This window comes from Saccostrea echinata, unplaced genomic scaffold (assembly GCF_033153115.1).
Source record: "Saccostrea echinata isolate AGI-Se365-2 ecotype Australia unplaced genomic scaffold, CSIRO_AGI_Sech_v1 ptg000014l, whole genome shotgun sequence".
NCBI classification, from domain to species: Eukaryota; Metazoa; Mollusca; class Bivalvia; order Ostreida; family Ostreidae; genus Saccostrea; species Saccostrea echinata.
In genome coordinates, this window is record NW_026889763.1 from 11881262 (window position 1) to 11904144 (window position 22883).

General features: G+C 32.4%; 1 protein-coding gene across 1 annotated transcript in view; it reads left to right on the plus strand.

Annotated features, from left to right (window-relative positions):
- Positions 1 to 22883, plus strand: part of LOC133186493 (uncharacterized) — a 36644-nt gene that overhangs the window by 9724 nt on the left and 4037 nt on the right. The window contains exons 9-35 of the mRNA XM_061321731.1: positions 587 to 763; positions 1061 to 1168; positions 2322 to 2445; positions 4428 to 4525; positions 5878 to 5965; positions 6200 to 6312; positions 7268 to 7411; positions 12192 to 12656; positions 13090 to 13581; positions 14717 to 14944; positions 15111 to 15173; positions 15309 to 15476; positions 15657 to 15809; positions 15897 to 15998; positions 16106 to 16200; positions 16433 to 16627; positions 17557 to 17628; positions 17749 to 17848; positions 19212 to 19307; positions 19509 to 19578; positions 19994 to 20099; positions 20409 to 20455; positions 20579 to 20699; positions 20947 to 21047; positions 22103 to 22205; positions 22485 to 22662; positions 22750 to 22819. Of these exons, the coding sequence (XP_061177715.1) occupies positions 587 to 763; positions 1061 to 1168; positions 2322 to 2445; positions 4428 to 4525; positions 5878 to 5965; positions 6200 to 6312; positions 7268 to 7411; positions 12192 to 12656; positions 13090 to 13581; positions 14717 to 14944; positions 15111 to 15173; positions 15309 to 15476; positions 15657 to 15809; positions 15897 to 15998; positions 16106 to 16200; positions 16433 to 16627; positions 17557 to 17628; positions 17749 to 17848; positions 19212 to 19307; positions 19509 to 19578; positions 19994 to 20099; positions 20409 to 20455; positions 20579 to 20699; positions 20947 to 21047; positions 22103 to 22205; positions 22485 to 22662; positions 22750 to 22819 (3877 nt within the window). The remainder of the gene's footprint in view (positions 1 to 586; positions 764 to 1060; positions 1169 to 2321; positions 2446 to 4427; positions 4526 to 5877; positions 5966 to 6199; positions 6313 to 7267; positions 7412 to 12191; positions 12657 to 13089; positions 13582 to 14716; positions 14945 to 15110; positions 15174 to 15308; positions 15477 to 15656; positions 15810 to 15896; positions 15999 to 16105; positions 16201 to 16432; positions 16628 to 17556; positions 17629 to 17748; positions 17849 to 19211; positions 19308 to 19508; positions 19579 to 19993; positions 20100 to 20408; positions 20456 to 20578; positions 20700 to 20946; positions 21048 to 22102; positions 22206 to 22484; positions 22663 to 22749; positions 22820 to 22883) is intronic.

Sequence of the window (22883 nt, forward strand, 5' to 3'; positions counted from 1 at the left end):
TTTGTTTCCATAGTAACATATATAATAGGTGGTTTCCCAAATATATTTTTTATCCATTTAAAAAATCAAGTCTTCAACTTTTGGAAACAGTAATTGTCACTTTTCTGCAACCCTATATAATGGGATTCTGAACATTTTCAAAAATGCTACTTTACAATCTTTGTGCAATATTACCATGGATACCATGACACATAACAATTATTGTTTGCCTGATAAGAGTTTATGGTAGCAAATACTTTTATCCTAGCGAGTTTGGAGAAATTCTGTGACTATGCAAGGTTTCTAAATAAGAGTTCAGGTCATTACAGAGAATGACTCTTAAAAAGATGCGAGTACAGTGTTAACAGAACATAGTGAGTGTCACAAAGCCTTGTCTGAGAAAAAAAAAAAACTCATCTAAAAATATTCTACACGAAGTGCTTTTCGTCAAGGATGATTTCTATTCAATTTATATAAAATGAGAATAAGCTTAAACTTCAACTAAAATTAATTGATGAGTAGTAATTAATTAAGTTTGAATTTAGAGGAAAGGATTTCATCTAAATAAATCTTGATCACTTATTTTAAAAGTTCTCGATTTTTACAGTTGTAAATGCAAAATACTATTGTGAAAATACCTGGAAAGCCAACCAGAATAACGGATTCTGTTACAAGTTCGTTCCAGAAGTTCAAAAATGGAAGCAAGCAAGACAGAACTGTACAAATCAGAGTGGATTTCTGGTGTCCGTGACAGACGAAAATGAGCAAAACTTTATTGTGAAAGGTCAGAGTTTTTCTATATTAACTAATGAAATGAGTCTTAAAGTCTTTTTTAAATTTGAACCTTTTAAATGTCCTGTGTTTGTATCAGATATTTTGGAAAATAACTTTAATTGGTCTGTGTGGATTGGCGGCCATTCCTTGTATTTCGATGGATGGACATGGGATAATTATTGGAGGAATTTCAACTTTTCACGGTGGGAACCTGGTGAGTATTTATAAATGAATTACTCTCACCGACAGAATATTTACTATATGTAGAGTCTGATTATAAGCATGTTCATGTTTATTCCATAAATAGGTAAACCGTTCTCTACATCAAGGTGTATAGCGATGATCGGGGCGTCTGGATTTAATTGGTCAGACCAGTCCTGTGAAGACCCCAATCCCTTTATTTGTGAGAAGCCAGGTATGTAATTTTTATTGTAATGTATGACTCTTAATAACATCAAACACCAGATGCAATCTATTTCATCACATTATTAGTATCCTTCTGCAATTCTTTTATTAATTTTATGCAACTTATTGTTGTTTGTATGTTTGTTATTGAAATTTATGATAAGAAATTCAAAACTAATTCTTTAAATACATTTTTATCTGTGTTTCTCAGAATCGACCAAATGACTAAAATGGTATTTAGTAATATGATTATCTTCAGATACCAGATTAAAGTTACTGGATCCTTTCTGTCGGTGTCATCATATTCATAATCACCTCATTTTTTTTTAGCATGGTCATTATTCAAAAGAAGTATCGAATTAAGTTTCGCAAGAAAAAAAATTGGGTTTAACAATTTTTTGTACATATCATTGTTAGTATGAACGCAGATATCTTAGGCAATTTAAAAGGAACATCTAAGTTTACAATGTAACAGACTGTAGAGAAAATAAGTTAACCAAAACACAGTACAAATAAGAAACCCCAAACTGCCAAGTTCATTATACTAAGGAAGAAGGTACGGTTTTTGGCTTAATGCCCCAGACATAAATGTTTTTAAAGGTTTTGAATTTTGCTTAAATATAAGTCGAAAATATGAATTTGATAAATCATGAAAGAATTTGTCATAAAGGAGGACGTTTTTTGAAAAATGATGTCGTTAATTGTTACATCTCTAAGTTTAAAACAGAAAAAGCCTCAAAATGACTCATTTTAGGGGTTAAATAGTGTTCACAGCCGTCGCCCACTTCAATTTTCGGATATGTTGTGTAAAAATCTGAGAGAAATCACATTTCTAAGAAATCTTTGTGAGCGATGCATGTGGTCTATATTGTCTGAGAGAAAATTCCACTAAAATTAATATCTTCAGCAACTTTTTAAGAAAATACGGAAAAGTGTACAAGTTCACGACGTCACAATTGGCATTTAGGATGATATAATAAGAAAAACGATTTTTAGGATCTTATACATGGAGTTTGAACAATTCAGACAATCCATGTCAACAATGTCAACAATCCTTAAATTTACAAAAATAAAATTACAGGGCCAGATTTGTAAATAAACTGTACCTTCTTCTTTCAATAGAGCTAGATTTATGAATGACATACGTTTACTTTATTTTGTAGCAAAACTAATAAATTTTGAAGGCAAACCAAACATCGTCCAACTGGAACCAAACAAACTCACCTTGATCAGTTTTCCCCCATTTTACGACCTACTACAGCCATTCCTATTTCCCCCTTATGAAAAGTGAGTGAAATATCTTGTGATAAAATTCACACATACTGATGTACAAGAAGAAAGCTAGTTGTTTCAGCATTATATTGTATATTCAAGTACAAAACGAAATATCGCGAAGGTTTTGGGAATCCCATCAAGATTGATACCGGTATATGGAAATATAATTGAGTGAACTTATATTACATTTTAAATGAGCCAAAATGTCTTGCCTCAGGCCTCGCCTGAGCCAAAATATCAAGTGAGATTTTCTAATCAAAACTTTATCTGTCGTTGTCATAGTTTTCACATTTTTATTCTCTTCTTCATAACTTATACGCCAGTTTCAATCAAAATTAGAACAAAGTGTCCTTTGGGAACATCGAATTCCACTTACCTTTTCAAGTTGATCGAAATGATCAAAAATAGAAAAAAAAAAAAAACATACGGTGGATCATTTAAAACTATTCTTCCCAAGAACCATATTAGATAAATAAGATTAATCAGATATTAATGTGAAAGCATCCTGATTTATTTTAGTTAGAATATGGCCCACGGGAGAAGGATAGGGCGACAAAAGTGGATCAAAGTTTAACAATGGACTTTATAAGGAAAAAAGAGCTAGGTTCATTTTAAACATAAAATGGTTCCGCCCATATACGAATTGATTGACAAAACCCTGTGCCCCATTTCAAACGTAAATATAAAATAGAGATATTGTCAACTAAAAGTGAGCAATTCTGATTTTTCAGAAATTCACAGGGCCAAAAATTCCCTATGTGAACCTTGCTCTTTGTAAATAATCTGCAAAAAATCAGCACAACCCTAATTAACCATGTTAATACATGCAAGCATCATCATGCAGTGCAGATTTAGGTTTGTTCAAATCTTAGCCTCCTTTAGTAGGCAGAAGACAGAATAGGGGAACAAAGTTTTACATGAGAATATAAGCAAATAAGCAAAGAAGGAAAAATATATAAATGAAATATGAAGACAACGAACAGTAATCAAGCTCAAAAGTCCATTGAAACAGTACAAATTGGGAGCAGAGCAAATACGGACTCTAAAATCATCAGAGTTGGGATTAGGTGCCATGGAGGAGTAAGCATCCCAATAGTAAATGATAAGTGAAAATAAAATGCAAATATCTTCAGAAATTTAAATTCATGCCCTCAAGGTAGGGTGGGGCCACGATTGAGGATTAAAGTTTTAAATGATATATGGAGATAATGAACAGTGATCAAGCTCAAAAGTTCATTGAAACAATACAAATTTGGAGAAAAGCAAACACGGACTCTAAAATCATCAGAGTTGGGATCAGGTGCCATGGAGGTGTAAGCATCCCCAAAAGTAAATGATAAGTCAAAATAAAATGCAAATACCTTTAGATAGTTTGTTCAAATCATGCCCCCAAGGTTGGGTGGGGCCACGATTGAGGATCAAAGTTTTACATGATAAATGGAAATAACGAACAGCAATCGAGCTCAAAATTCCATTGAAACAAAACAAATCTGACCTCTAAAAACATCAGAGGTTGCATCAGGTCCCATGGAAAAGTAATCATCCCTTGTCGATCGGTCAAACCTGCCGTGTGCTCATTATCGTGATCGAACAAACGGAAACATCCGTAGACAATTCAAAGTGTAAATATTGGTCTAACAGTAAGTATGAAAAACGTCATTCATCATTCGACTTAATGATATATTTTACTTGTTGGCAAAGTCATTGTACCGACCACAGAACTTGCAAAATGATGACTTTAAACGTTTTCTCCAGAATGGAATGTCATGTTAGTTCAGACTGGTATCGAAGCATCCAAATGTTATCTCAATTCAAGTTTGTTTATTTCGTGACCCTTTTGGCTTACGATAGGGCAAAATATCCGGTTAAAATTTTTCTTGACAATAAAGAGAACAAAGTATTTTGAAGTACAGCAGGTCAAAGGTGACTTAGGTGAGCGTGGAAACCCTGGACCTATTGTTTCTATAATTATGTCACTTTTGTTTAAATTTTAGAAATTTAACCTGTGCTTGGAAAATTTTACCACCAAGTGGGTACAAGATTGTCATAGATTTTGATTTATTGTGTAACGATGATTTGAGGGCATTTCCAGGTAAGCATTGAAATAAAAAAAATTGAGTTTACATCTCTCACAATTTTCATGAATTATATGAGATACGTTAAACAACAGAGTCAATAATTTTGATTTATACATGTAGTATTATAATGCTTGATATCAGGCCTAAAATTTTGAGCATTGTTGTTTATGACATTTATATCTTTTAGCCTAAGACTGACTGTAGTTCTTTCGTTCTAAAGAATACCGGCACCTAAGTATCTTCATGCATGTGAATATAAAATTTACTTCAAATTGTGTTACCACCTTTTGAATGGAATGTAATTAACAACATGTTGGTGCTTTCAGAATAAGTTTGACACATCCTGATTCTCTTCTTTTTTTCTTTTGTTCTCACGAGTTTTGTTTATAGAGGAACAAAATATGGTGTATAAATGTATACGTGTAATAGGTATACTTAAAAATGTTTTCCCCTTATCAATTTCAGGAGAAACCCCATTGGAAAATATTTCCTGCCAAGTGAATTCTGGAAATTATGTAGTTGAATCTTTGGAACTAAATGTGTTATTTACGACGAATTCCATCACTAAGCTTGGGAGCGAACAGGGATTTCAATTAAGACTTTTCGCAACCGAATTGAAAGGTAGATAATGACTTAAACATTCTCTAATGCATAGTGAGATACCAGCGTCCCACTACAAAGGTATACTGCTATATGTTTAATTTGTGTTTTCCACAAAAAGGAGCGACAGTGTTCTAAATATGTATTTCATTCATAAAAGTGTTTTACAAATGGAAAACGTAATATATAATCAACAAAAGTCCAAACCTCTGTTAGAAATATACAAATATGCCCTTAAAGGTGCAAAATTGTAAATTTTCATATGGCATCTTAGGATGCTTGTTTCCTCTGTTGTCTAAATAAAACAATATTTGATTGAATCATTTTAGTCAATATTTTTCATTCTAAAGCAGTCGCCCGCGCGGCGCAGTGGTTAAAGTCTTTGCTCTAGAGTCACAGAGTAAGGAGTTGATTCTAATGTCACGGGTACGAATCAAACTGCAGGATGTGGAGACTGGTCCTTCGGATAAGACCGTATAAACCGAGGTCCCGTGTCGCAGTAGGTTTTGGCACGAAAAAGATCCCTCACAGCTCAAAGGCCGTAAGTGTCGAGTACAGGTCTAAATTTGCAGCCTTCTACCCACGAGTAGTGGCATCTCAGTATGGGTGAAAAATTCTTGAACGGACGTTAAACAAAGAAACAAACATTCTAAAGCACGATCAGTCTTAATATACATTTTATTTATTTTAATCTGTAACTTTCAAAATGTGATAATATAAAGGAATATTTTTGTACCTTTCTTGTATCTTTTTTTTACTTTTGCAGTAGAAAGTGTCTGTGATCCAGAAGGAGTTCCATTAATGGCTTCATCTCAAAAGCAAACCCTAACATCCCCAGACTTTCCGCTTCAGAAGTAAGCATTAAATTAATCTTAAATCTCTGTAATTCCTATGGTAATCTCTTAAGTTTTACATTCTCTTATCAATTATTCTGTCACTCTCTTAGGTTTTTGTTTGGGATCACCTTTTATTTAATTGTGTATATGGCTAGGTTTGTTATAAAATGTTTAATATATTGCAGCTGTAATCCGATTTGCTGGAGTGTTCTTGTTTGTGTTTACTATTATGTAATATAATTTTCCATGCAGAGCATCATCGTGTGTATGGACTATAGTAGCCACAGCAAAGGAATCTAATATATATGTACAGTTAAGATACCTCAACATCAGCAATGGTGGAGAACTTCAAATCTGGAACTTTGGTAACTTTTGCAGACATTATTAAAGTAAAATTATTTTTTATCACACACATATACACCCTCACACACACACTTAATATATATATATATATATATATATATATATATATATATATATATATATATATATATATATATATATATATATATATATATATATATATATATATATATATATATAAGTTTTCATAACTGTCTGAAGAGCCAGCATGGCTGAAAGCGCTAACAGTAAAGATTTTTTATAATTTTATATATTATTTATATTAGATTTTATATAATTTGGACTGTAGCATTCTGTTTTTATTTATTTAAGTATTTTTTACTGTACCAAGAATAGTATATATATATTAAAAGCCCAGTAATTTTTTTCTTCATTTATTCAAACGGGCACTGGGTTAAAATATATCTAAGTAAGGCTGCATCGTGTTGTGAATTTGCTGTCAAAGCAATAACTAACCTTCTAGTTTTGAAAAGCTACGGATGGAAGCTGGGGAAATTTATAATGGCGGGAAAATGTATTATCATTCCTATGAGTAGTGACTTTGAATATTCTTAAATTGTTTATCTAATATAAACGATCTTTACACCTTTGGCGCTCGTTTTCTAAATATTTTTCAAACTTTTTGAAATGCATGTATTTATTCGCATTTACATTAATGGTCACATATAAACTCTACGTGTGACGAGTTGTTACATATCCCAATATCATGAATCTAAAGTGAAAAGAATCTGTAATGAATAAAGCTATCATTCAATAATTTAATGTGAAATATTACAAATCTTGTTTCACAAATTTAGGTAGCACCATTGCCACCTTTTTTCTTTCTATAAGTTTTATCACAAATCCTTTTCCTCTTTGTTTGATAAATTAAAATTTATGGGGAAAAAAGTAACAGGAATAAAAGCGAATTAACATATGGATATACACATGAATATCAAACCTTTTCACTTTTTTCAGCTCGGATGCTTTCTGTGTTTACAAGTTCATCTGTATTAGACGATTCCAAGACTTTGGTGTACCCCGGAGAAAAGATTACTGTGAATTACACCAATCCAGCCTCACACGCTGGACACCATGGCTTTTCACTGGTCTATTTTACGGGTATTTTACTTAGGCTCTCTAATGATTTTTATGCCAGCTGAGACATTCAGATATTTTTTTTTCATTGTGAGTAATCCCTAAACTTTCCACTTTTTTTCTTAGAACCAGATGTGCTATAAAACATTCGTAGGTTATGGGAAGTTAGATTAATTCAAACATATATTCTAAGAGTATTGCAATACTAGTCCCCAACCAGCACATGTAATTTGGTTCCCCATAAAAATTATGAAGGGCATAAATCTATCAACAATCATTGAAGCAAAACAAATTGCAAACTTTATCTATAACTCATTAAGGTAGACGCACAAACAAACAAGCATTCTGAGAGTATTGCATTAGCAATACTAGTCCCCTACCGGCAAGTGTAATCTGGTTCACGTTAAGAATTGAAAATGCCATAAATCCGTCAAAAATCAATGAAGCGGGACGAAATGCAAACTTGATCTATAACTAATGAAGGTAAAGTCACTTACCAAAAATCAGCTAAATATCTGAAAGCGTTTAGAAGAAAATTGCGGGAAACCCCTAAAAATTGAAAAGGCCGTAATTCCGTCAAAAAATCAATGAAGCGGAACGAAATGTAAAGTTGATCTGTATCTCATCAAGATGCACTCGCATACCAAAAATCAGCTCAATATCTGCAAGCGTTTAGAAGAAAAGTGCGGAAAACCAAGTGGGACAGACTGACAGACAGACAGAGGGACAGACAGACAGACAGACAGACGGACAGACGGACGGACAGACTCAGAGGAAACCTATAGTCCCCTCCGGTTTCACCGGTAGGGGACTAAAAATCAGCTCAATCTCTGGAAGCGTTTAGGGAAAAAGTGCGGAAAACGAGAGGGAAATCTGGTTTCCCTATAGTATTTAAAAAAGGTGGCAATTCCGTCAAAAATCACCGAAACGGATGGAAATGCATACTTATTCTGTAACTCATCAAGGTACATTCACATGGCAAAAATCTGCTCAATAACTGTAAGTGTAAAGAAAACAAATCTGGAAAACTGAGTGGGACAGACTGACAGACAGTCAGAGGGACAGACAGACGGACAGGCGAGAAGGAAACCAGTAGGTTTCGTCAGTAGGGGACAAATAAAGGATATGTTTTCAGGGGGAAATGGTTATGGAATAGTGCGAATAGGGTAGGGTCATTAAAAGTCTTTTTCGTTGATTTGTTTGTTGTTAACGTCCCTCTCGAGAATTTTTCACTCATATGGAGACGCCACCACATGCCAGTGGAGGACTACAAATTGAGACCTATATTCGGCACTCAGGGCCATTGAACAGTGAAGGATCTTTTTCGTGCCAACACCTACTGCGACACGGGACCTCGATTTATACTGTTTCATCCGAAAGACCAGTCTCCAGGTCTCGAAGTGGGATTCGAACCCGCGACGTGAGGATCAAGTCCTTACTCCGCAACTCTAGTGCAAATGCTCTAACCACTGGGCCACGCGGATGACGTCTTTTTCGGTGAAACTACTAAGTGAATTATTTGAAAGGCTTTTCATAGGTAGTGCGGATCCAAAATTATGTCCAGACCGTTGGACCGGAATGGGACCATATAAAGGATGTCTACAGTTTTACATTGATATATATATATAGGAAATGTCTTTTAAAATCTTGTCAGGCTACAAATTGTGGAATGTGTCTGTGGGTATCCCCTTAAAAAGTAGCTTCGTTTGTTCACTTCATGATACGGGACATACAACAAATCGGTACAAAAACTAGAAACTCATTGCGAGCAATGAGAGGTCTTCCGTCCGATTCTGAAAATAAAAACGAAAATTCAAGCTGAAAAAGTGATAAAAGAAATTCAGACACTCTGGAGATTTAACCCTAATCGTCAGCGTGAAAACCCAATGTGCTAACCATTAACCATTCACTTTTTTACATCACTTCCTTTCACGACCGGAAGTAACGGCGATGCAAGATTTTCTCACGATTCAAATAAACTGATGACTGATCAGTCCTGAAGTTTTAGTCCTCAGTCGTTTACTGTTGTCGAACAATATTGTGGGACTAAATTCTAATTTTGAGAACAGGTAAACATACAACCGGAAGTGAATTTTATAAAAATCTCTGACTTTTCTCTAGACATTTGGTATCTGCAACATGCATAAAATCATTTCAGGTACTTTATCGATAAGCGATATTTATGAGAAAGTTAAATACAAGAATAACGTAGTTTATCTCCTAAAACCGGAAGTTGACGTTTTTGTTTCCGGTGGAATCTAACATATTTCAAAACAGCAAAAGAGATGCTATAAAGTCATGTAAGTTTTAATTTAAAAAGAAAAGCTAAAATTTTTGATTTCTTTGATCACTTCCTGTGAGAAGCGGAAGTGACGACTGACGCGTTTCACCCAAATGGTTTCACCTACCCCTCAACGTCCATTACTCTTAAAATTTTGGTGTTTTAATCTTTTACCTGTTTTTGAGATCTCTCTAAGACAACTTCTCATTTTGAGGACAGGAAAACACGCGACCGGAAGTGAATTTTTGAAAAACTATTTAAGGTTACTCTAGACATTTGCACTCTGAATAGCACATTTAAAATTCATTTTAATTTCTTTATCTAAACAGAATATTTACGGGAAATTAAAAAACTCAAATTATTTAGTTTTTCTCTTCTAACCGGAAGTTGTCGTATTTGTTTCCGGTGGGACGAACATCTTTCGAATCTGCGAAAAAGATGCAATAAAGTGATGCAATTTTCAATTAAAAAAAAGAAAAGTTGAAATTTTCGTTTTCTTTGATCACTTCCTGTGACGACCGGAAGTGACGACTGACGCTCTTAACCCAAATGGTTTTGCCTACATCTTAAGGTCTGTTGCTCATAAAAGTTTGGTGTCATAATCTCTTACCGTTTCCGAGATCTTGCTCACACAACTTCTCATTTTGAGGACAGGAAAACACGCGACCGGAAGTGAATTTTACAAAGATTTTCAACGTTACTCTAGACATTTTTAGTCTGAATAACATATTTAAAATTCATTTCAAATACTTTATCTACAAAAGATATTAATGGGAAAGAAAAATACTCAAATTATGTAGTTTTTCTCTTATAACCGGAAGTTGACGTTTTTGTTTCCGGTGGGACCAACATATTTCGAAACTACAAAAGAGATGCAATAATGTGATGTAAGTATTGATTTAAAAAAAGAAACTTGAAATTTTACGATTTCTTTGATCACTTCCGTAGACGACCGGAAGTGCCGACGACGAACAAAAAGTAGCGACCCGGCTAGTACCTATCACGAACTATAATCCCTGAAAGTTTCACATTGATATCTCTTGTCGTTCTTGAGATTATTCGCGGACAAAATGTCATTTTGAAATCAGAAAATGGTCTGTAACTTGGCACCGGAGGTGAATTTCCAAAAAATCTCTCAAATAGATCAAGTTCATGTTACAACACACTTTTCCTGAAAATTTCATGTAAATCCATCGAATAGTCTTCGAGAAATCGCGTGCACAAAATTAGAAAGTCAAAAAAATAATAATAATATTAAGAAACAGTAGAATCACTATAGGTCTTCCGTTGAAAACGGAAGACCTAATTAACACAGAACTTTTAGGCAAAAAAATTCCTAAAATTTTTTTTCAGAACAAGACTTACATTTTAAATTTATATGCAAGAATCCTCATGTAGTTGAAATCAATATTTGAATAAATCGAGACCCATGAATATATATTGTGAAATCTTCCGGATCCTTTCAAGAGCAACAAAGCTACAGATTGTCCAAAACTTGTATGCATTTATTCATAGATAAATCAAATTTGATAAAATTGTTGCTTTGAGACAGGTATGGACCTGGGTCAAATGAAAAAGGTGATGATAATGAACAGTGAACACAACGAGGAATAGAAACTCTTTCTTAAAAATAGATGGGGTAAATCATGAAAAACTTTTCTTTATAAGAACTACAAGGCAGCATATTATCTAACTTACATCAAAGTATTTTCATGTCGTAAAATCAAATTTGTTTCACCTTTGAACTCCGGATAGTATTGAGACTTTAAACGCATCTAGAGTTTTACATTGAAATGTATGGAAGTCGTGCCTTAAACTTCTGTTCAATTCATAACAGGGATGGTGTAATAAGAAGGGTTCAAATCCAGAACATAGAAATTTATAAAACTCTTCTAGTTAAACACTATGAGACTTTACAAAAGTAGTCAAATGTTAATACAAGCATTCTCATGACAAGAGTCTCAAATTTATATACATGTACATGAGAAAATTAATGTATGGTCCAAGTTTTTACAAAGAAATATGAAGGGAACATTTGTAAAAAAAAATATATTTATTTCAAGGATGCAGAATAGAGCTCATATTATCATATTATATATAATATATATAATGTATATATTATTTAGTGTATATAATCAGGCCAGTGAGAGGGTGTATGTGGGAGGGATTACTTCTTTACATCTTATTGTAAAAGTATTAAAACAAATATCCGGAAAACAAAGCATTTAATAATCGAATAATTATGAAAATGTTCTATACACTGAAACATAAAGTCATATTGTTTAGTTCTAAATCGGAATCATCGTTCATTGGTCCAAGAGGTAATAAACCAAGGTTCTCAAGTTTACGAAGGAGAAAGCAAGAAAAAAAACCCCCAAATGTTGCACAGACAAAAATATAGCATAGTGACACTCAGCTGACCGTTAAGGCCAATGAGCTTCTTGTTGAATTTATCAGACGATTCTTATTTTCCCCTTTCGTTTGCATACACACACTAAATATTAATTAACGTTATTGTTGTAGATAAAGAAAGCGTTGAGATTTGCAGTCAATCTTTAATTTCAAAGGACCTGTCTGAATATGGAATTATCAACCCCGAAGAAAAATTCTTGATTTTTTCAGTGAAAGCCTCAAATTATATTTCATTAGAATTGCATAATTTAGTTATGATTGAACTGCTGTCGACATCTGGACAAGGTTTTTTCATTACATTTTATTCAAATTACTTTTCCCCTCATTCTTGCATAAGAAAGACAAATGTATCAGAACCATGTTTGGAGAGATACGATGGTATAAATCTAAATAGCGGAAATTTTCAAAGTTTCTGGATTTCTTGGTTTGATGCACTTAAGGTGGGACGCGGAAGAATACAAGGAGAAGACGTCATAATGGATTATCGAATGTACAATCCTATGATTGTTAATTTCTCATCGATTCAAACTGATATTGACAGAAGTTGGAAATTTTTTGGCTATAATTCAAGGACTGGTAGGTTCTTTAATAATGTATTCAATGTAGACGTAATTGCATCTCAATAATTTTTATGATGTAAATTAGTATTCATGTATATTTCGTAAGCGTTTTCGAAAGCCTTATGAATATATAAATAAATCTCAAATATTTTGCTATTTACAATGTATAAATCATTCTTGCCTTTTAAGTACATGTATAATACTAACCATCGGTTTAATATATATATATATATATATATATATATATATATATATATATATATATATATATATATATATATATATATATATATATATATATATATATATATATATATATATATATATATAAAAGAGCACAATTTCCTTACGTTCTCGATGCTACTTCTTGTAAAAATTGTGATTTCTTGGATTTTGATTTTCAATCCAATACATTTGGGGAACTAATAAAACATTGTTTTTATATGAAGATTTCGTGGAGATATGCCTCACTCCAAGGAATTCCTTCGAGGCTTTTCATGGACTGTGGGATCACAATTTACCCGTTCGAGGGTACAACTACTTAACATTCTCTGTCAAGATCTGTGAACGTGCGATTATTTGGTTCAAAACAACGGATGGGGCATTTATGCAGATTGGGATAGACAACCCTATAACAGAGGGAATTTTATATATCTCCTGCATCAGGTTTGACATGAATTTAGGTAACATCTCCGACTGTATTTCTGATGTATATAACGGCAAACTTTTAAATTGTACCGAATTCAGTGAATTTTGGATTTCCTGGGGAAGAAATACAAGCCTGCAAATAGGACAGGGTAAAATCGTTGGAAATAATACCATCATCAGCGATTTCACTAATTTAACTCCGGTTGAAAATTCGTTCCTGATTGGAATTGATTTCCGTTTTGGAATCCCTACCTCATCTTTATGGCGATTTGATCGACCAAATCCATTGCCAGGTAAAGTTTTTTTTATTCTGCAATACACTTAAGAATATGTAATGAAAAGGTTAAGAAAACGAACAGTGATCGATCTAAAAATGACCCTCATAAACAATACAAGTCTATGGTCTATAAACAGGCATTAAGACAGAGGTGGGATTAGGTGCCTAGGAGGAGTAAGCATCCCCTGTCGACTGGTCACACCCGCCATAAGTCCTATGCATTGATCAGGTAGACACAATAATCCTTAATCAAGTTAAGTATAAAAACAAAGGCCTAACAATTTTTTTTTAAATATTTCAGTCGGAATACGACCAAATGATAGATTATATTTGCTAAAAGGTCATTATAACGACCATAGATTTTACGAAATGCTGACTTAAAACGCCCTTGTAACATCACCTTGTCCTTAAGTAGCATACTTTGTATTAAAAATTGATATGCAAGTGATAGTGGAATATAATTACATAAATGAAATATGGAGATAACGAGCAGTATTCAAGCTGGAAGTCCATTAGACAATTCAAATCGAGAGCAGAGCAAACACAGACCTCCAAAACCATCAGTGGTGCCATAAAGGAGTAAGCATCCCCTGCCGACCAGTCACATCCGCTGTGTGCTTCTTGTCATGATCTGGAAAAACGAAAAAATTCATAGACAATTCAGTGTGTAAATAATTGCCTAACAGTTCGTATGAAAAACGTCATTCAGCATTTTACTTAAGGACGGATTGTATTTGATGCCAAAGTCATTGTATCGGTCATATTTTCAACGAAATAGATATAAATTTGTTGCTAAATATATCTCTTAACACATATATTTTTAAATCTGAGACAATTTTCAGACAATTCGAAAACCTATCGAAAAGGCAGGAGGTAGTTATGCACTCAAGATGATGTTTAAATTTTATTTTTTTTAAAATGGAGGATCCTGTTATTTTTATTTCAACGTTTATGTGCAATAAAATATTTTATTCAGCATGAAATAAGGGAAATGCCTTTAAAATTTTGTTTGCATATTCCTTGCGACAACCAAACTGGCTTGATCTTGACCAGGGTCTGAGTGATCTTCGTTTTCTGTTTACATTTAGCTTTTCCTGGTGTAGCAATATTCCTTTATCCTTTGTAATCCTGTTTCTTATTCATATTAACAGAAATCATCAATATATCCAAAAGGGAAGTGATTCCTTCCACACATGAAGTTGAAGGCACTGCACTTACCATGTCAGTGGACATTAATGTCATCTTTGAATTTGAAGTGAAATGGTTCAGAAACGGAACTTACGTCACACAGTCCTCTGGTAGATACTTGATCCGCCAATCGTTTATAAATGTGATGAAGTGCTCACTTACAATCTTAGAGTTAAATCTTCAAGATGAAGGTAACGATGAAATGAAAGAATCTTTCTTTTGACTGAAATTTTGTATACATTTCATGCCAATATGTTAACAGTATGAATTCAACAGAAGAACGATAACTATTATGTACACGAGAAGTTGATTGAATATTCAACATTCTAGACAACTTTGATTTTGATTGCTTTGCAGCCAGCTGGACCGTCAGAGTCTCAAACAATAATTCGGAAGCTACCACCAACTTTGATATAAAGGGCAAGTATTATATGTAAGGAACTAAAATGTAAAATTTATTGCACTAACTTTCTACATATTCAAGAACATATGTACATAATACATGTTTTGAAATATTGTTTTTGTATCATTTTCTATATATTATTTTCTTCACAGTGAAGCCAGGAATTCACCTAGAGATTTTACCGCACTACCGAGTAGCAATTCAAACAGGAAGTTCTCTAGATCTTACTTGTAATATAACAAATCTGGAAGCTTTTGAGGGGTTTCCAATAAACGTTTCTCTGTTGAAGTGGTACAAAGACGGCATTAGACTAAGAGAAGGTAAAACGCAAGGCACTGATAGGTTCAATGTTATTTTAAATCATCATATCTAGAAAAAGTATTATCTAATTAGAATTTCATAAAAGAAAATCTTGCAAAATGGCAAAGTGCTTTTTACATTAAATAGCAATTTCAGTTTGCACAATTATAATGTAATAAGTGTTCCCAATATTTTAATAGGAAACTCTCTGATTACTGTCATGACACATCGTTCCTCTAGAATACTTCAGATCCATTCGGTTCAGAAAAGTGACCAAGGCACCTATACCTGTAACCATGACAGATATCGGGTTTCCGGAGTGATGAATGTAATGGTGGACGTTTATAACCAGGGTGAGAATATTTCGGGAAACCTTTTTTTGTTGATGAGATGGAGGTAGTCGATTTACCTATTTTATTTATAATACTACTTCATTTCAGGGCAAACTGTTTGTACTTCCTCAAAGGATATCTACGGAATTCTATGGCCAACATCATTTCCTGGAACGTTGATACATTCCGAGTGCCAAGATGGTCAACAAGGTACATGTTAGACTTTCTTTGCACAAAAAACTGTAATAATGAATAACATGGAGATAACTTTTGTACCTTTTATTGAAAATTAAGATAATGTATTTCTTCTTCAATAGGAAATGCTAGTAGATATTGTGATTATAATGGCACTTGGAAGAAAACAAGTGTATTGAACTGTGTGGATGTAGGACTTTTCAATGCCTTCAAAGAGGTTTGATTAATTTAACCATATGACAAATTGAGATTTAACAAAAAGAGCCCTGATTATGTTTTTCTGTTAATTTGTTAATCTTTGGTGTATATAAATACACACCCTCACCTCACCCCCATATATATATATATATATATATATATATATATATATATATATATATATATATATATATATATATATATATATATATATATATATATATATATATATATATATATATATATTTCAGCTTCAGATCCTTGAAAACGAAGGAATTGTTGATAAAAAGTATATTGAAGAAATATTTGAAAGTTCCTTAGGCACAACAGAAAATTTAACTGCTTCTAAGACTGGTATCTCTTCAGGAAATCTACTGGTCTCTATAAATATCCTTAATACCGTTCTCAATATAGCGTCAGGAAGCAACGCTTCTTTACCAGAGAAAGTAAGTAAACTAAATAATATGTATGTGAAACTATAATAAATTCATAAAACTGTATATATAATGATAATTTGGCATGTTATGAAAGTAAGGAGGGATTCTTGTCTTGTTTCTAACTAGATGGAATAATCAAAGTATATTTGCTTATATTCCTGATATATTTAGATGTAAGAGATTTAAAAGATAATACTTTTCTTTCCTCATCATAATTGTACAACTTTAAATAGAAATGGTAAACAGAGTTTGAAATCTAGCAGGGACTATATTTTTGGCGGAATGAAAATTTCTCCCTTTCGGCTTCTCAATATTACAAGAGAATGCTGAATTAAGCATTTAAACATTCAAAAGTTTAAAGAAATTTTCAAATGTAATTGAAATTAATTATAATGCATTGAAGTTTTAAAATATCAAATTAATATGATTTTCCAAACAAACTAAAATTTTGTTAGCTTTTAAAACTTTCCAATCTAAGTACAGATCTCGTAGTAAATTGTCAAAACTTTTTGTTTTTGTATCAATTTGTATCTTTATATGACTGTTTTACCATATGTGAAAATCAGAAAAGTTTGAATAAACGACGCATTTAAAAAATAACTAATATATATCTTAAACATTTAAGAAAAATAGAGGGAACATTTGGATAAGCCAATATCTTTTTTAGTTAAATTATTTATATCAATTTGGTAGTATCATCTGATAGACTCTATATTGTTACACCTTTTTATGCAAAAAGAAAAAAAAACATTTAATCTTGAAATATATCAAGGAAAAAGACAATGATCTTGACCTGACCTTGCTTCAAAAATAAAACAGTCAAGTTTAATTTTATTGATATCATCACTTAATGATAGTGTCTTCTACGACAATTTGATTAATTTTTAAATACAAAAAATATGAGAAGAATCCATCCTAATGAGTTATTATGATTCAAGGTTGTGTATAACATTCTGGACAATATTGCAGTGACGAACAATAAGGAATCATGGAAGCTTGTTGAAGAAGAGGTATGTCTCAGAATTTCATAGATTTGAGTTGTTAATGTTTTGAAAATAAAATTAATAGATAATAAGAAATGAATTATGCAATATAGTACCTCAACACATTTCTAATAAATGTTACTTCAGACACAGCGTGGACCAATTTCGGTTTTAGAAACAATGGATCGGATGAATTTACTACTTTTAAATGAGTCAAAATCTGTGGAATTCAGAGGAGAAAACATCAGTAGGTGATTTTATTTTTGATTTTAAAGTAAAATTACTTGTCTATATTTTGATTATATATCTATTCACTCTCACATTGCGTAAATCATTTTTTTATACTACAAATTGCACATGGAGATAACGAACAGAATCAAGCTCAGAACTCCATTGAAACAATAAAAAATCGGGAGCAGAGCAAGGGCGGACCTCTTAAAATATGAATGGGAAACAAAGTGTTAAGAAAGGTTTTTAAACCTTGGATATTGTTTAATAGTGGTCAGTTATTCATTGGTCGCTTAACTCTTAACATAGGGCATCGTAATTAAAACATTTAGTTTGCAATTGATATCATTAATCAGATATTTCTCACACACAAAATATCACATATATGAACATGATTTAGTAATGCTTTGCTAACCGAATAAAACGCCGTGGAATATTTTGAAAATGAAACCTCTGAAATTTTAAAAAGTTGTAATTAAAGAAACGAATTCAAGCTATATCTTGAAATTTTGTATGTGGTACATGACGATAAAATTTCACCGAATGCAGTTTGAAGACTAATCTTGCCACAAGATCCTTAATTAAAGCTGATGACGATTCTTCAAAGGAAGAGAGTTATCTTTGTTCGCCTTATTAGTCTCCTCAAAACCGTCATTCTCCAGTCCGTATGTAAGCCTCAGCTTTGTTCAGAGTTCAATGTATTTTGCTTCACGGACTCCACCTGAGAGGATGTCTCCTTCATTGTCATTGTGACATATTTGGGCGAGACAAAAATGACTTCGGTATGCCGCTGCCATGTCAGAAAAAAGTTACCAATATGTTCGATATCAATTGCTGAGGTCAATGTTACAAAGTGAAATAAACACAAATGCACGTTCAGTAAAATTAAACGTAATCAAAAGGGACAATGTAAGATATATCTGTACTACACGCAGCATCGACAAGTTAAAAGCAATCAGGTACGAATGGGAAGGGGTTATATACCCCAGTGCTGATTGGATATAGGACTAATAATATGGTGTATGTCTATTCAAGAGTTGTTTTCAGCTCTAATGGAATTTTGAATTCTAAAATACTTTGACCATTGTCATCTTGTTGATATTCAATGTGTCTCCTCATTCCCTGTTCCGAAATTTGTATTGTTTGTAGGTTTTTTAAATCACTGTTCGTTATCTTCAACTATTTCATTTTCATGCTATTCCTAAAATGCATATTTACTCATCCGAATGAAATGATTTCTGTACGAAAATGGAACATTTTATAAAATTTATAATCAGGATAAGGGTTTAAAACCAACTTCTGCAGAGAAAACTATTTTATAAGAAGGAAATATATCATAATGTCAGACAAATTTATTAGATTTATTACATCTTGTTTTACAGTTGTCAATATCAACAATGTTACATTGAAGGAATCAGGACTAAGATTTTTGGAAAATGGTTCATTTTTCGTTCTTCCAAAACAAGGACATTTTCAAGGTATTTGAGAAAGTATTTCTTTTTTATTTTTCCTAAAATTAAAATTTCCTATCAAATATACAAAAGCTATTATACCAACCACTACACTAAAACGACTCAAAGGTTTACATTTCTGAGGAAAATGTTTTCCTTCATTTTATTTAAAATTAATAAAGTTTGGACTTTTAATACATACACTGTACATGTAATGTATATTTTCAGGCACCGATTATGCTGCTGTTCTATACAAGACGATGTCTCAATTTTTACCATCTAGAACCAGCGCCTTTGGGTATGTTATTAACAGGCCTACAAGATGTGCTTTCGTCATGATATATAACATTAACAAAGAACTCTGTGTTTTGTGTTATTTGAGTTATTTTCTACACATGACACAAATCTGTGTATTTCATAAAACTTCCGCTTAAGATAAATAAGAAATGCCACTGCAATTAATTAGTGCTGGATAGTTTCCATAAAGAAAATAAAGCTTCATTACCAATTTTTGTCAATTAAATGTTACTACATACAATGTATGTATAAGAATGAAAATAAAAATCTACACATACTTGGATGCTTACATGAACTGGAATTTATTGTCAAAATCCACAGTTTGCAACGATGTTTCTTATAAAATTTAATTGATGCCAGTTACGTTATCAGTAATGGACCATTTTCATTCAATGATATATTTTGTTTGTAAATAGCCCAGAAAATGATCTGGTTATCAACTCGGTGATTTTGGCATTAACGCTGGAGAAGCCCTTCTTTCCTTTTTCACCTCCTCTAACGCTGACGTTTGAACACAAGAAAGTAAGTACCAGTAATGAATTTCACAATAACAAAAGCTGTCACATGTCTTTCTATTTAAACAGTTATTATAAATTACTCAATGGAAAAGATTGACTCTGAGCACAATTTATTGAAACATATGTGTACACATTTGTAAACAATGTCTTAGAATTTCTAATAGTTCCTTTAAAAATCAATGAGGTAAAGAAATACCTACTTGAAAAAAAAAATTCCTTGTATTTTATTACGCATCATTAATATCTATTTAATATCGTTGATCTCATTTTGGGACATAGTAGGTGTAATAACATTGCTCATTTCTATTTTTAGGAAAGATTAAGAGAAGCAAAATGTGTTTTCTGGGATTACACCTTATTGTACGTGAATCTGACTTTAGAAGAATTTATTTGTTTCAATAAACAAATTTGTAAGAAATTAGAATGCTTTCATTTTATTGTTTCTTTTGTAATTTGATTTACTTTTAAAAAAATACTTTATAGTAACAATGCCGGAGGATGGTCAACAGAAGGATGTTCTATGAATTCCACAGAGAATGGTGTGACGGTCTGTCTGTGTAACCACACTACAAACTTTGCTGTTCTAATGAGACCTTATACACCGGTAAATTCATCTGTATCTTCTTTGGTTCCTTTAGTAGTTTTACATTCCTCTTTTTTCACATGTATTACTTGTTTGATTTGTCTGCATACTTTGAACTTCCTGAACAGGAAGACTCAACTTAGTGCAGCATTTTTCATGCAAAATTTTTTGACAGCTAATTTGTATCATACCTTACTGATAAATTAATTTCATTACATTTTGATACTCCAGCATATCAAATCCCCTAATCTAATATTATTTTCAACAGGAAAAAGAAGACTCTGCCCTGGTGGTTATATCCATTGTCGGTTGTGTTATGTCTATGCTGTTTGGTCTACTTACTGTAGCTGTCTTCATTATTAGTTGGAAGTAAGAAAACATTCAGGATATGGACATAAGTACAAATAAAATGTACATAAATATCACCCTGTCTTTAAGGAAATCTATCTCAAACAAAAATTAAACATGAAAACCCATCATTATACGTCTGTCAATTATCCAGTTACCTAACTGAAACATTTGCCTTGAAAATCTTGAAAATAGTCTTTCCAAACATAATAGTGCTCAAATCACATGAATTTCAATTATTAAATAATGCTTCTGATAAAAAGTGCACTAATTCATAATCAATTGATTTTTCTTTGAAGTCGCCATGTACACAAATTTTAATCTTTAATCTTGTAATGTTCCAAGAAAATTGATTCGTTAAATATAATCTTCTTCTTTATAACTACTTTATTGGTATTGATATTAAGTGATGCTTTTATATATCAAATACCTTATACCCCAGCTTACGTTTGCACTCATTTTGTCTACGTGATTGCAAAGCAAACGTATACGGACAGATTGTGATACTACACATTGAATCAAAATATTTTTCGATGATGAATTAAAATTTAATAATGTTAAATGCAGAAATAAAGTTTTAATGAATAAGTTACGTGCTTTGAAACATTTTCACACCGCTGTTTAAGATATTTTAGTAAGAATTGCTCTGTTTAAGCAATATTTTTGATAAACCCTAGATATATGAGTCAAAAATAGGGTCAGCATGTATTTTATACCATTTTGCCATTTTTCAAGATTTACTTAGATTTACATCCATCATTTGAAAGGTTTATGATTGTCTACACATGTACATGTAGATCAGTGACACAACTTTTTAGTTTTTAACCTTCTCTGAATATTATCGCTAGTATCATTAAATCTTTTGGACAGTAAATATGATAATCGCAATTTCGGTTGTTATACCAAGTTTGTTGAACATGTACAACGTTGACAAAGAAATGGGCGTCTAGATTTATGATACTTAATAAAATGGGGGAAAGGGTTTGCAATAATCTGGACGTACTATTCATTTATAAAGTTTTCATTGTGTAGTTATTATTGAGCTAGTGAGTCATTAATATCTTTTTTAATTTTAGACACATCAAAAGTGAAAAGAATGTGTTGATAGTCTGTCTGTGTTTATCTCTCTTCCTTGCATACCTCATACTACTGGTTGGAGTTGATAAAGCACAAGATAAGGTAAAATGTCCTTCATGATTATAATAAATGTATTATCGACTTTTGCTTTGATATTAACCCAAATGAAATGTAGATTGATTGATTGTTTGTTGTTTAACGTCCCTCTCGAGATTTTTTCACTCAAATGAAATGTAGAAGTGAAAAAGATATCTCATTAACACACCCATGTTCATAATCCTTAGGCATCTATGTTTACAACTAATCCTAAAAGTCCCATAAATCAAACATATCCTTTCCATAAATTTAACGCTCATCATTTGTTAATGTTTAATATTACAGGCTACATGTGTTGCAGTTACCTTTTTCCTTCACCTTTTCCTTCTGCTTACCTTCTTTTTGATGTTAGGAGTAGGATTATACTTCTTTATGAACGTCACTGTGTTATTTTATGCCATGGCCATCACCAACAGATTTAACTCACGATCGAGGCTTAAATTGGTTCTTGGGACAACTACTTGTAAGTATTGATATGTTAAGGTGAAATATTTGATTACTTTTTTTTCTAAGAAATTGGGTCAATAAACAAGAAGTCCCAATTTTCCAGGTATTCCTTTGGTTATCGTACTTACTACTCTGGGAAGCTGTTGGGAGACACAGTACCACGCCGAGAAATTGTATGTATTTTTAATACGTTATGTGCCGACGCCTACATGAACAAGAAAGTTTAATGATATTTAA